This window comes from Narcine bancroftii, chromosome 6 (assembly GCF_036971445.1).
Source record: "Narcine bancroftii isolate sNarBan1 chromosome 6, sNarBan1.hap1, whole genome shotgun sequence".
Lineage (NCBI taxonomy): Eukaryota > Metazoa > Chordata > Chondrichthyes > Torpediniformes > Narcinidae > Narcine > Narcine bancroftii.
In genome coordinates this window covers 72,960,921-72,974,736 of record NC_091474.1, presented here as the reverse complement: position 1 = coordinate 72,974,736, position 13,816 = coordinate 72,960,921, and the positions used below count along the sequence as shown (strand labels likewise).

At 42.9% G+C, this 13,816-nt stretch overlaps 1 protein-coding gene across 3 annotated transcripts in view; it reads right to left on the bottom strand.

The window, feature by feature from the left end:
• The window catches only part of vstm4a (V-set and transmembrane domain containing 4a), a 54,074-nt gene that overhangs the window by 22,331 nt on the left and 17,927 nt on the right, over positions 1-13,816 (bottom strand). For all 3 annotated transcript variants that reach the window (XM_069885343.1, XM_069885341.1, XM_069885342.1), the window contains exons 4-8: positions 13,008-13,076; positions 10,296-10,403; positions 10,180-10,213; positions 7,800-7,906; positions 1,113-1,177 (exon numbers count right to left, since the gene is read on the bottom strand). In XM_069885343.1, the coding sequence (XP_069741444.1) occupies positions 1,113-1,177; positions 7,800-7,906; positions 10,180-10,213; positions 10,296-10,403; positions 13,008-13,076 (383 nt within the window). The remainder of the gene's footprint in view (positions 1-1,112; positions 1,178-7,799; positions 7,907-10,179; positions 10,214-10,295; positions 10,404-13,007; positions 13,077-13,816) is intronic.

Genomic DNA, 13,816 nt, shown 5'->3' with positions numbered 1-13,816 from the left:
TGAGTGTGCTTTTCATACATTTTTATGATGTCTGATTGTAAATATAATTCAATGAAGTCAAAGAACACTAAATAAATAATTGGATCTTGGAAAGCAATATAGATACAATAAAATTAGTAAGTCCACGATGAGTAAATTGTACATGAAATGGTAAGATTTTTACTTACTTTTTACTGTTGAAGTTCTGACAACTGAAATGTATAAGAATATTGCAGGACGTGGCAGATGTTTCTATAAGATGCTCACTTTAAAGCAGCACAAGCAAGAGTATGTACAAAAAGCTGGACGAGTGGCCAGCTCTGCTGAGGGTTTTGACAATTGCTTCCAATTGCTCTACTTCTCTTGGAACTTTCTCTACCAGCACTTAATATTTTTCTGCTCCAAGCAGCAGCCATTCAAAATGGCACCAAATTTCAGAAGCAATTTACAGCACTAAATGTGGTGTTCTATTGAGCAATGGAGGGGTTGATGGTTACAAAGAACATCCACGGCCAGATCAGCCAAGAACTTCTTGAATGGCAGCGCAGGCTTGATGGTCCAGCGACGGTCTCCTCCTGCTCATTCTTGGTATAGGGCCTGTGGCAGCTGACAAGGAATCTCTAGACCACCGTAGTTTTGATAATGCCCCACTATTTTTCTCCAAGTGGCGTTCATCTTAGATGTCTGGGCAATATCTCCAGGTGTTCTATGAACAACCTTGAATGGTTTGCACATGTGTAGGATTAATAATCTGCTATGCAATATAAGAGAAATATTTTTTTTAAATATCCAATAGCAGGTTGTTAAAAATGTGGCTGTATTTCTAGTGTAAAATTATCACAAGAAGTATAACTGAATTTTTAAAAAGAAAGCAGTATTTGAATTTATGTAATTTCTATGAGATTGACTGTTCATTGTTTAAGGCCTGGCTTCTACATTTGTATGACTGTGTACTGAGAGCCGGGTGGAGCTGTGGATTGGGTCTGTTCACTGTGGAGTGTGAGGGACGATCTCCATGAGCATTTCAGTTCCAGGATCAGACTTCAATTTCTAATTTTTTTTTCTCCAGGAAAAGTGGAATCCTCCCACTCTAGACATGGCATCGGTACAAGATGTGCCAAGTATTTGCTTACCAGAATGGATTTGCCATCATGTTTCTTCAGGAACTTTCTTTTGGTGGCTGCTTCTCTTGTTGGGACTGTAATAAAGAGCATGCCATAATTTTAATCTAAAGTAAGTATTTTTTGCTTTTCATAGATGTGGTAGAAATGTAGAGATACACACAGACATGGGCACACAGAAAGACACAAGCACGCACACCATTCACACGCACACGCACGCGCGCATGCAAGAAGACATAAACAAAGATGGATACAATCATGCAAGCACCCTCACAGACACAGTCGTGTACACTGAAGCACACAAATACACATATATGCTGACATTGCCTTTTGAGGAATTAGAATTGCTAGCCGTGCCAACTGGTTTCAAATTCTTTTTTAATAACAAAGTCCCTTACAGAAGATTTTAGGAATCTGCGCTCTTTGGTGCAACATATTGCAAATGTAAATTATAGGACACAGAGGTATAATCATGGTGAGGGGCTGAATCAAAGGCAGGGATATGAATTCAGACACCCAGGCAGATTTTTCGTGAAATTCACAGCACCCTTTGTCTCATGGTGCCAAAAACCACACTGGTGGTGCACAGATTGGAAACAATTAGAGGCCAATATATTTGGGAGATTGTGAGGCCCTTCAGCCCTGGAGTCCCTACCCACCACCAACCAGCCATTAACATTTCATTAATCCTCTTCACATTCCCATTAACTCTCTGCCCACAGATTCTCTCACTCACCTAGATGCTGGGGACAATTACAATGGCCAAATAAGCCAGCAATGCATCAATATTTGGGATGTGGAAGCCAACTGCATCAACCAGAAGAAGAAGAGCATGCAGGCAGTGGCCGGGGTGAGGATAGTGATGCAGCAGCTTCACCAGGCCATGCTATTGTGCTGCTATTGGCAACAATCCTTGGGAACTTTGACAGGGAAATCTGGAATCTCCTTGCAGGAAGGTTTCTTGTGAGCTTAAGTCATGAGGCATGGTGAGGTTACCATTCACACTGAACCTTTGGGTGTTTTCAATGTTTGGATCAACATTGCAACTTTCCCAGTCCCTTAGGATTTTATATCATCCATGGATTGTGGAGTGTGGAGCAGAGTGAGTTTATTACAAATTGGGCAATATCTATTGCGTTGAGGTACAGTGGTTTTCCAAGCAGTCCAGCTAGTGACCCATAAATGATGTTGGTGGTAGGATTAAAGCAAAGGGAGAGTGGAAAGGGAACAGTGGGAGTGAGTTCAGGATGAGTAACGGGGAGTGGAGAGTGATAGCAAGCGCTGGAGCCTTGGGGTCAATACTGCCTGGAATTAATTCTGTTCCAAGTCACAACAAGCTTGTCCTCTATCTCCAGTGAGACTTTCACATTGTACATTTGAGATTGACACCAAGAGAACTCAGCTGCCAGATCAAAGTCCCCATCTTACTGCTAGATCCCAAACAGAATCAAGACTCTCCTGGTGACAGAGAAGGGCTGAATGAAACTCTTGGCTCGATTGAAGCCTTGCCTGAGGCTTCTCTCCTGTGGATAGGAAGAGTGTGCTTGGGCTATGGGCTGTCAGGAGCAGGAGGAGACTTCCAGGCCATTGCCTGGTTCATGCTCCTCCACATAAAGGGTTTTATGCTCTTTGCCTGAAATACAAAAGCATTAACTGCTCCCATCTGAACCCAGTTTATGTCTGAAAATGGACAGCAACTCATACAAATGTCTATCTTCAAACATTTTTGCTGTGGTTTGAATGATAAGAGTTGTTGAAAGGTATGGACTGATGTCAAGATGAAATATGATCTGTATTTGCAGGATGTATTAAAAATTCATCACCATGGCGATGAGGAAGCAATGATAAGAAAGAACAAACCTCTCCAAATTCGCAGAATGGGGCACGGTAGTCGGTGAGACCTGAATGCCTTTGTCGTTGTGCCCATTGGGCTTGTGGAGAAGGTATGGAGTTGGTGACAGGCTGCTCCCTTTACCCTACACTGCCATTGTGCAATCTGGTGAGTGGATAGAAAGAGTGGACTGTGTGTGGGTCAACATGAGTCCTGCAACTCCACTTCCTAAGACTGACATCCCTCTGCTTCTTTTCCAACTTGTTGCTATCCTTTCTATCATGGCATTGACCAGAATTGCAAGTGTGGTCTCACCAACGCTTTGTAAAGATAAATCATAAGGTCCCAACTTCAGAACCTTGCCCAATGAAAGCAGATGTGCCAAATATCTTCTACACCATCTTGTAAATCGGAGTCATTTTCGGGGAGCTGAGTATTTATCTCTCTGTTCTACAGGTATCTCCAGGGTTCTGCTTTTGAGTGCATCCATGTTAATAAAATTGGTCAAGATTCAGTTTGAGGTGACTTAACCCTGGACGCAATCTCTAAAACAGCCTAAATAGTTGACAAAGAATCTGTGGATACTGTAGTTGGAAAATAACTGGTGTGAGGGGCAAGGGCAGTGGAGGGGACCTTATATCAGCCAGGGTCCCTCCCTGTGGGAAGTGAAAAGGTCCAGGAGTCTGGACCTCGGAGAGGAGCTCTGTGTGCTTCCCAGACACTTAACATTGGCCATCAGGAAATTCTTCTTGTAGTCCAGAACTATCTGCACATTGAGGGAACAGAACCTCTTCCTGCTGAAGGAATATTTGCTTAATTAAAGGAACAGCCTTGAGCACTTGGGAGGAGCCAGTGGCTGCCCAGTTTTACGGGAAGGCAGCACCGTTGATAACTCCCAGTCCCAAGATAACACCTGCTGGTCAGTGAAATTACGTTGGGAGAACTTATTTCTTCACCAGTATCGTGCAAGGGTCATCTCTCTGAAGCAGCAATGAACAGCAAAAGGTGAAACCTGTTGTCGCCACAAGGAGAGATCTTGTGTCACAGAAATTCAGAGTCCTTATGACCTTGGCCCATACAAGAAAGTGTGAGAATACAACCATTGGCCCTCCTGCAGAATATCACCGTCTCTGTGCTGATAACATTGGAAACTCTGAGCCTGTGGACACGTCTGTGAAGACACTTTGGAAAAGCAACCTTCATCATGTAAGTTCATCCAGAAATGATCACTGTTTTGGGTTATGTGATTTATGCATAAAATAGGTGCTAATTAATCCAATTTCCAAGTTACGATTTCTTCCTCTACTCTTGGCTCTGGATATCCTTTATTTTTCTCTGCTGGGGGTGTTCCAAGTTTTGCAGCCTATAACATTGAGGTACAGTCATCTTTGACATGAAGAGTAGTTTCTTGCCGTTGACCCAATTTTCACATAATTTTCTATATAGAAAACAGACCGAGCCTCTCCAGTCTCTCCTCCCAACTGAAATATCTTGTAATTCCAGGTAACATCCTAATCAGTCTCCTCTGCATCTACACTAGCATTAAGAACATAGGAATTAGAAAATTACAACATAGTACAGGCCCTTCGGCCCATGATGTTGTGCCAACCTATATATTCCTACCAAAAAAAACCCTCCCTACCCTATCACCCTCTATTTTTTTTCATCCATGCGCCTGTCTTAAGATTTTTTTTAAATGACTCTACTGTTCCAGCCTCTTCCACCACCCCTGGCAAGGCATTCCAGGCACCTTCAACTCTTCTGTGTGAAGAAAAACGTTCTCCTGATATCTCTCCTAAACTTTACTCTCTTCACTTTGTACATGTCCTCTGGTGTTTGCTATTCCCACCCTAGGAAACAGGCGCTGACTGTCCACCTTATCCATGCCTCTCAGATTCTTGTAGACCTCTATTAAGACTCTTCCCATCCTTCTTCACTTCAAAGAGAAAAGTCCCAGCTCTGCTAATCTTGCCTCATGAAATTGGTTTTCCAATCCAGGCAACATCCCAGTAATTCTCTGCACCCTCTCCATAGCTTCCACTTCCTTCCTATAATGAGGTGACAAGAACTGAACACAATACTTCAAATGTGGTCTCACCAGCGATTTGTAGAGATGCAATCTACCCTATGGTTTTATAAAGTTGGAGCATATCCTCTCAATGCCCTGACTTATGAAGGTCACATGCCTTCTGAACTATATTATCTACCTGCTAGTTCCATCGTTTCAACGGAGAGCACTCATTGAATCTGACAACACTCTCCCCTTCCTGGATCTCTCTGTCTCCATTTTTCTTTCTCCTCCCCCTTTTCCTGTTTTTCTCGTTCCTCCATCCCCATCCAGTCATCACCTCCTCCCCCTCATTGCTGCTGTCCCCTCCCTCCTTTTTCCAACTCCCGCCTTTGCCAAACCCCCCCCAACCCCAACTCCTTTGTTTGGATACTTGCCAGCATTTTCTCTTGGATGAAGGGCTCAAGCCTGAAGTGTCGGTTGTGGGTCTTTGCTACGTAAGGGCACTGTTTGACCTGCTGAGCTCGCTTCTCCAGTATTGTGTGTTTTTTTTACTTCAACCACCGAGTCTTTGTGATTTACTTGAATCAGACTAAGTGGCAAGAAATCAGAATCTTAACCATAAGGGAAAGTTTTTCCTAATTTAGTGCTCTCCGGTAATAGTACTAGAACTAATGAAACAGTCTCACAACTGTTGGGTGAAGCAGAAGGCAACGATGAGATGCTATGTCAAGGGCAGAGAAGGAAACACTTAGGTTTCATCACCAGATTCTCTGACCTTTTGTTCCAACCTGCAATTCGTGGCAAATTTTTGAGTTTCAGCTTGTCAATTTATTTTCCTAGGTATTCTCGTGACTGAACATTTATCTGCAAGTTTAGACATGCTTTGCTGACATTTGTCCGCTCAATATATAATATATTAATGCCCAATACCGCTGCCGCAAAACCAAAAATTTCATGACATGTTCATGACAATAAAAACCTGATTCTGATTGAATATATTAAGTATTTAACGTAACACATTTGTATGGACCAGCTTGATATTCTCTTTTCAGAGAAGCTGTCACATTTCTGCCATAAATAGCCATGAACTGAGCAATGCAGAACATGCAAGGCAAATAAATAAAATGCTGGACATCAACTTGGTTATTAATTAGATTCAGACCAATTCATTAATAGCCATGTCAGGGGGAGGCTGAGGCAGCTGTCAGCAATTACAAGCAACCTCCATCAATCAATGCTTCAGCAGCCAAGTACCCGAGCTTCTGTTGATTGATATCCTATGTAGTCCTTGATTACTGTTAACCATGTAAACGGGAAGAGCTTGGATACTGGAAGAGGCAGGCCTTTCATTGTTTTTTTTTTCCTGGAATTTAGCTTGATGGGCATGTTGACACACAGAAAATAATTTCAAATTGCACACTTGTTCCATAAAAGAGGCATGGAGTCAGAACCTATCTGCCATGGTACAGGTGTTAAAAACAAGAGGATAGAGGATAAAGGTGGGAGGTGTGCATTTCAAAGGGGATTTGAGGGGGATTTCTTTTTACAGTGAATGTTTGATACCTGGAGCCCACTGTCAGAGGAGGAGGTGGTGGATTCAGATAGAAACACTGTTGAAGAGACGTTTAGACTAGCCATTCTTCACATGGGCCACAACAAATTGAAGGGTGGCCAGAGTCTTTAATCATAAAATATTCTTATGTAGTCGGTAGGAGAGAAGTATGGAAGAAAACATCTAAACTGACTGCTTCACAGGGAAAGGGCCCATAAACTTTGAGCCAGGTTCTCAACCGTTTTCTTTTCACTCACACACCACTTTAAGAATGCCATAGGTGCTCTGTGATTAGTAAGTGGTTGCTTAAGGTGGAATGTGGGTGGAAATAAAAAGCTTGGAAACCACTGTTTTCATCATCCCTAATTGACTCATTATGTGCAGTTTCATAACTCCAAAGGAACTAGGCCCATGACAATTTTTCTCAAGCAAAATATTTCAGTGACAATTGGGTCTAGAGCAGTGATTCTCAACCTTCCCTTCCCACTCACATCTCACCTTTAGCAATCCCTGACTAATCACAGAGCCCTGATGGCACAGGGATGACTTAAAGTGGTAAGTGAGTGGAAAGAGAAAGGTTGAGAACCACTGCTTTGAGCAGAGTCCTCAGGGGGCCATAATGAAATAAAAGGTTGAGAATGGGTGATTGGGACAGACATTTGAATGGGCAGGGCATGATGAATACAGAGCTGATGCTAGCAGGTGATTAGTGTCCATGGGCATGAAGATTGACATGGACCACAGGGCTCATTTCGGTGCTGTGCAAGTCAATGCCTCTGTGATAAGGTGGAGGGAAGGTGTGATGGTTTGGAACATCAAACTAACCAAGTTAAAAAGAAAGTCAGCAGATCTCCAAAGAGGTGTGATGCAGAGGTTCAGTATGATATCGGAAACCTTGGTGAATGTCTACACTGATAGGGATCATGGGAAATCCTTAGAGCATGGTTTGGTCGCATTTTTGGGTTGGCCTGGAAGAGTTATGCAAAGCTGAGGAAGGCAGCACGACTCACAAGATAATCTTCATAGGTAAAGGTGCTCCTGAGGTGGGATGGGAAAGGAATGACCAAAAATATCTTACCATCAAGGTGCTCATTAAATTTAAGCCCAAGCCACCCTGGGTCATTTGGGGCAGATGCCTGAAGCTTGGGTTCAGAGATAGCCTTTAAGGTGTGTTTTAAAGGGGAAATGGAGATGGCGAGTTTAGAGGACACTTCCAATGTTTGGGGCCCACACAGTTCAAGACAGCTGAAGTTTTGCACAACTCTCCCTTACACTTCCTCTGGAGTAAGATCCATTGAGACCTACTTTTCACTGGGACTGGAGGAGGTGCATCACATGCTGCAAACTTCTTCTTCTGCAATTTGGTTTGAAATATGGAAGATCTCCCTGCAGCCATCACCATTTCTCCTGAACTGTAAAATACAAGATTTTATTCCACAATTTATTTTGCGGCCTTTCACCTTTCAATCTCCATCAAGAAATAGAGCGAGCTGCTCTATATTCTGTATTAATCAAGACAAGCATATTTCTCACAGTTTCTATCTGTGGTTCCCAGAGAAAGGTCATGTCTGTCTAATCAGGAAAAGAGGGCACTTTGTGTCTCTTTGGCTTGGTATGTGCTTATCTGTGGCAACAGCCATCCAGAAATAGATGATAAACATTCAAAGGGAAAATTACAGACAACACTTAACTTTTTATTGCTTGAATTATAATGTTAAGCAACATCCAAACCAAAAAGCAACCAAGTTATCTTAAGGAAGAGATTCAAAGTTACTTCCAAGGAGGTAGCATTCTTTTCCAATTCTCCATTCAAGAATGGTATTTCACCCAAGTTACATACAGTATCCACCTTGAGAAAACCTTCCCATTCAATGTCTCAGCTGTCAGGAATGAGAAAGAGCAAACCTTGATGAGGGGCTCACACCTGAAATGTTGGTTGTGCATCTTTATCATTGAGTTTCTCCAGCGTCGTGTTTTTACTAAGAGCAAATTCAGGTTTGGTCGTGAATGTTCCCCAGAGGATCTGACACACATGGCTCAGGTCAAACCAATTCCCCATCTTTTCGAAACTCTGCTCTGTTACTGTATGTTCAATGTTTCTTCAAAATTTGCCTCCTGCGAAGAGTAACTCAGTCCTACTCTAACAAGTCAAACAACAGAACAAGAACAAAATACTTTCATCCAAGGTCTGAGTTTCCTGTGATGCTGAGATGCATCCCCCTGAAGTGAGGAATGAAAAATAGCGGTGGGGGGGGGGGGGGTGGGGGGGTGGTGGGTTGTAATTTCAAAACTGGGCTTGACCACTTAACGGAGACATTTCTCCTCTTCGAATGTGAACTTTTGGGATTTTCAACTCCAGATAGCAGTGGAGGAAGAGTCGCTGGAATGAGTCAAGGCTAAGAATTTTGGAGATATTTTGATGATAGGAGAGTCAAACATTGTGGGGAACATGTTGGAAAATGGTGTTGAGACAAAAATTGGATCGGCCGTGATCTTGTAGAACAGATTCGTGGGACTGAGTAGTTGAGTTCAGCTCCTAGGTTATTTCTGATTATAGCATAGGTGCAAAAAGCAGCTACATAGCTCCTTGAGCCTGGTCTGTTGGTCAAGTAGATCAGCAGTGATCTACCACTTATCACCTTTGCATCAAATTCCCCAAGAAAATTCTATCCCAGTCTTGAATACTCTAGTCATCCAGCAACTAAAAGAATAACAGATAATTTAAAGTAAGTTTAGATGCATAGCACGGTAACAGGCCTTTCTGACCATGAGCCCGTGCCGCCCAATTACACCCAAATCAGCCTACGTTTTGAACGGTGGGAAGAAACCAGAGCACCAGGGGGAAAACAGGGAGAACGTACAAACACCTTGCACACAACGCCGCATTCGAAACTGGGTCACTGGCACTGTATTAGTGTTGCACTAACTGCTATGTTAACCCGGCTTCCCCCAAATAAGGACACCATAGAATACGAACATCAAAATAAAACTGCAGATGCTGGAAATCTGAAATAAAACAGACAATGCTGGAAAGCTCAGCAGGCCAGAGAGCACTAGTGGAGAGAGAATAGAAATTAATATATCAGTTGGAAGAAGTTATATTAACTCTGCTGAATGTTTCCAGCATTATTTGGCTTTTACATTTACACCATCGAATATTTAGGAATTAAATCTCATTGCCAGAAGCTAATTATATATTTTTTTACTTATAAAGTTTGCCTTTCTCCCACTTTGCTCAATGCATCATGGATGCAGCTTCTGATCTCTCTGTTGGGCAACTGTAATATGTACACCTTATGTACAGGAGTAGTCTCAAAACAGGGTGTTTCACAAGAGAGACTTGGATTCCAACCCAGTCATTCCATCAGGCGAATCTCTTCAAAAGTCCACTGTGAAACAAGGTTCAGTAGCTTTCACCCCAGCTCTGTGTGCAGAAGAGTACACTGTACCAGGACAAGCTTCACTCTCAGTTCTGGGGGGGGGGGGGGGGGACCCAATGATGTTGATACTCAAAGGGCCCCTCTATCTGGGGAAGAGGACAAATCTCGCTTCATATGTGACTGAACACATCTGATCAAGAAGAGCTTCAATTTGGCAGTTGGCAACATAAGTGAGAAAAAGTTCCATTTTTTTTGTAATTTAGTTCCATTTCTAAATTTCTCCCCAAAATTGTATAAAACAGTACCTGTTATTAGGCTCTTTTGGCAAGTATTTCCTTGCTGAAAACAGAAGACAAGAGTTTGAATTTCTTCAGGCACAATGGAAGTGAATAAATGATCAACAAGTTTATCTTACAATCACCTCTTCTCTTCTTCCTGTTCTTTATAATCTGACAAGTGATAACTGCTGCAAAAAGCATCACGGATAAAATCCCCACAGAGCACACCATCATCACGAGAAGATACAGATCTGAAGTTGAAGCACAGATATTAGCAAACACAGGTCCCCAGTCATGTCGTTAAGCAAGAAAGCCCACTGGTGCAGAAGGAGCTCAGCATGGCATGCAGCATCCATAAGACCATCAGATATTCAGCCCATCAAGTCCATCCCACCATTTCCCCACCACCATAAGCTTTGATGCCCTGGCTAATCAAGAACCTATCAATCTCTGCCTCGAATACACCCAATGGCCTGGGCTCCTCAACCGCCTGTGGCAATAAATTCCACAGATTCACCACCCCCGGCTGAAGAAATTCCCCCGCACCTCTGTTCTAAGTGGACGCCCTTCAATCCTGAAGTTGTGCTGTCTTGTCCTAGACTCTCTCACCGTGGGGAAACAACCTTTCTACATCTATTCTGTCCAAGCCTTTCAACATTCGAAATATTTCAATGAGATCATTCTTCTAAATTCCAATGAATACAGGCCAAGTGCTGTCAAACACTCCTTGTATGATAACCGTTTCATTCCCAGAATCATCCTTATGAACCTCCTCTGAACCCTCTCCAATGACAGCACATCCTTTTGTAAATGAGGAGGCCAAAACTGCTCGAAGTGAGGCCTCACCAGGGCCTTATATTTCCATGGGAGGTAAAGGCAAACTTGTATTTCAGGCCTGGGCAACTGCAACAACCATAGCTGTGTTCATACGCAATCTCCTTCACAATAAAGTCAGCCCAGCCTCACACCCAGAACCCTCAATTTTTATTACATCCCTGTTTCTATATGAGTCTTTTAAATATTTCCACCAGCCCTCATGGCAATGCATTCCAGGCACCCACCACTCTCTGTGAGGAAGAAAATCTACCTCTGACATCCCCCCCCTAAATTTTCCCCCACTCACCTTAAACAGACATATACAGAAATTCATGTATAAAATGCTGATAAACAAAATAGCAGCTAATCTGAACCAAACAAGATAGTGGTCACTGGAACAGATTTATTTATTATTTTTTTCACTGGTTGAAGGCTAAGTACTGGTTAACATACCAAGGACCTCTCCCCAGGTTTTATTTGAAATAGTGGCATGGTTAGATCAGTGGTTAACGCTGTATAGCGTCAGTGACCTGGGTTTGAATCTGCCGCTGTCTGCAAGGAATTTGTACGTTCTCCCCGTGTCTGCATGTGTTTCCTCCGGGTGCTCCGGTTTCCTCCCACCCTTCAAAACACACAGGGGTTGTAGGTCAATTAGAATATTTGGGAGGCATGGGCTTATAGGACAGAAAGTCTAAATTTAAATTTAAAATGACTTTTATATCTGAGGTGGAATATAGGGGTTCAGTTTACAACTACATCTAGCAGTCGACTACTAAAACATCATCCAGGATCATCAAGGACCTGGACTGAAATTTGAACCCACAACCAACTGATTCAGAGCCAATAATGCTATTGAGCTGTGGTTCACACCTGTGATGGATTATAATGTAGTTGGACCGACCTCCAGTGACTGAGACAATACATTTTCACCAATGATGAACTTGCAGACATTTGGACTCAACACTCTTCATGCACTTTAACTCAGTCCATGAGATTACCCTTCATTGACCTTCCTTCCATATCTCCCTTAGTCCCTATGTCCATTGGCCCTTCCATCCCTGTTCTTCCGTCAATTTGTCTTTGATCTTAAACAACTCATCTCACTCTGTAACTCTTCCCTTGGTATTGTTCCTACTGATCCATTTGCAAAACGTCTATCACTCCATTGTGGGACGTGTGATATTTAATGTGAACTTTGCCTCTATCAGGTCCTCCACTTTCCATTGAATTTTTCCTCTTCCATTGATCCTACCACCCGTCCCTATATTAGACCTTTCCTTCCTATAAGCCAGTGGTTCTCCACCCCTTTTTCTTTCCACTCACATCCCACTTTAAGTAATCCCTAGGCCATCGGGGCTCTGTGATTAGTAAGGGATTGCTTAAGGTGGGATATGAGTGGGAAGGGAAGGTTGAGAATCACTGCTCTAGACCCAGTTGTGACTGAAATTCTTTGCTGAGAAAAATTGTCCTTGGCCCATTTCCTTTGGAGTTATGAAACTACGCACATAACGAGTCAATTTGGTACAATTAAAAAGTGATCTTCAAACTTTTTCTTTCCACCCACATACCATCTTAAGCAACCCCTTTCTAATCATAGAGCACCTATGACATAGGGATTACTTAAAGTGGTATGTGAGTGGAAAGAAAAAGGTTAAGAACCACTGCTCTAAGGGGACCACTCGTCTTGTCAACCTTTCCCTCCACCAAACTCTCCTCCCCTCTATTTGTCCCTTTCTCCCTGCCTCCATTACACAAAGTCCCATGCTCTGCCTCCACTGGGAACTCTCCCGCTCCTGAAACCTTGAGACTTTCCCATCTTTGTCACCCCCACAAATTTCACCCTGAAACTTCTTTGAGTTCCAATCTTATCCTATCTGTGAAACGTGGTGACATTGTCCATTGAAATTCTGAGCTTAAACACTGACTGAACATTTCTCTCCACAGATGCTGCCCGACCCACTGAGGACCTCCAGCTTCTCTTTGTTCACTGCAGTCCCTTTATGTTCAATCAACCTCAACTCAAGAGCAATAGGTTTTACCTTCAAATAATTTCCGTTCTTCCTGAGGATTTATGGAAGTCAGCAGAGTGGAAGTTTCTGGAAGAGAATCTGCAAAAGAGAATCAACTCTTTTTTGTTTATTTTGTTTCATCTAATAGCAGGTGTTAGATGTTGTGCTTCAGACCCAAATCGGCAGTGAGGATTCTCCATTGTTTGGTGGTGTCTAGGGTGAATGCTCCCCAAGTACTGGACACCAAGAGAACAAGTCAAGAGAGTGACAAGCAAAGCAATTCGTTTGGGCCCTTGGAAAATGAGACCACGTGGACAGAAGTTGGGAAAGAGATTTTTGGCCAGAGAGGTGCGGACATTGTTGCATTGCTCATCGTAAGGGGAGGGAGGGAGTCTGGTGAGCTGAAAGACCACCTCCTGTGTTGTACATTCAACAAACTCCATTCTCTAAACTGCCTGGAAAGTGTAAAGAACAGGTAGCTTCCACTTCAGGTGTTGAATCCTTGCTGAAGGAAACCTTTGTTTCCCTTTATAAGATGGAAAAATTCAAGTTTATTTTCTTATGTGCCAAGGTGCAGTGAGAAAAGAGTGAAACATGAAAGTCTGCAGACACCGTGATTGTAGTAAAAACATAGAAATGCTGGAGGAACTTGGTTGGTCTCGCAGCGACCACAGGAGGTAAGGATTAATTGGAGACATTTTGGGTTCAAGCCCTTCTTCAAGGTAGGCAGGCGCCTGAATCAAAAGGCTGGTGGTGAAGAAGAGAAAGGGTTGAAAGAGGGGTACAGGCCAACAGACAAATGGTGATCATTAGACATGAATCAGAGGATGGGAGAGGAA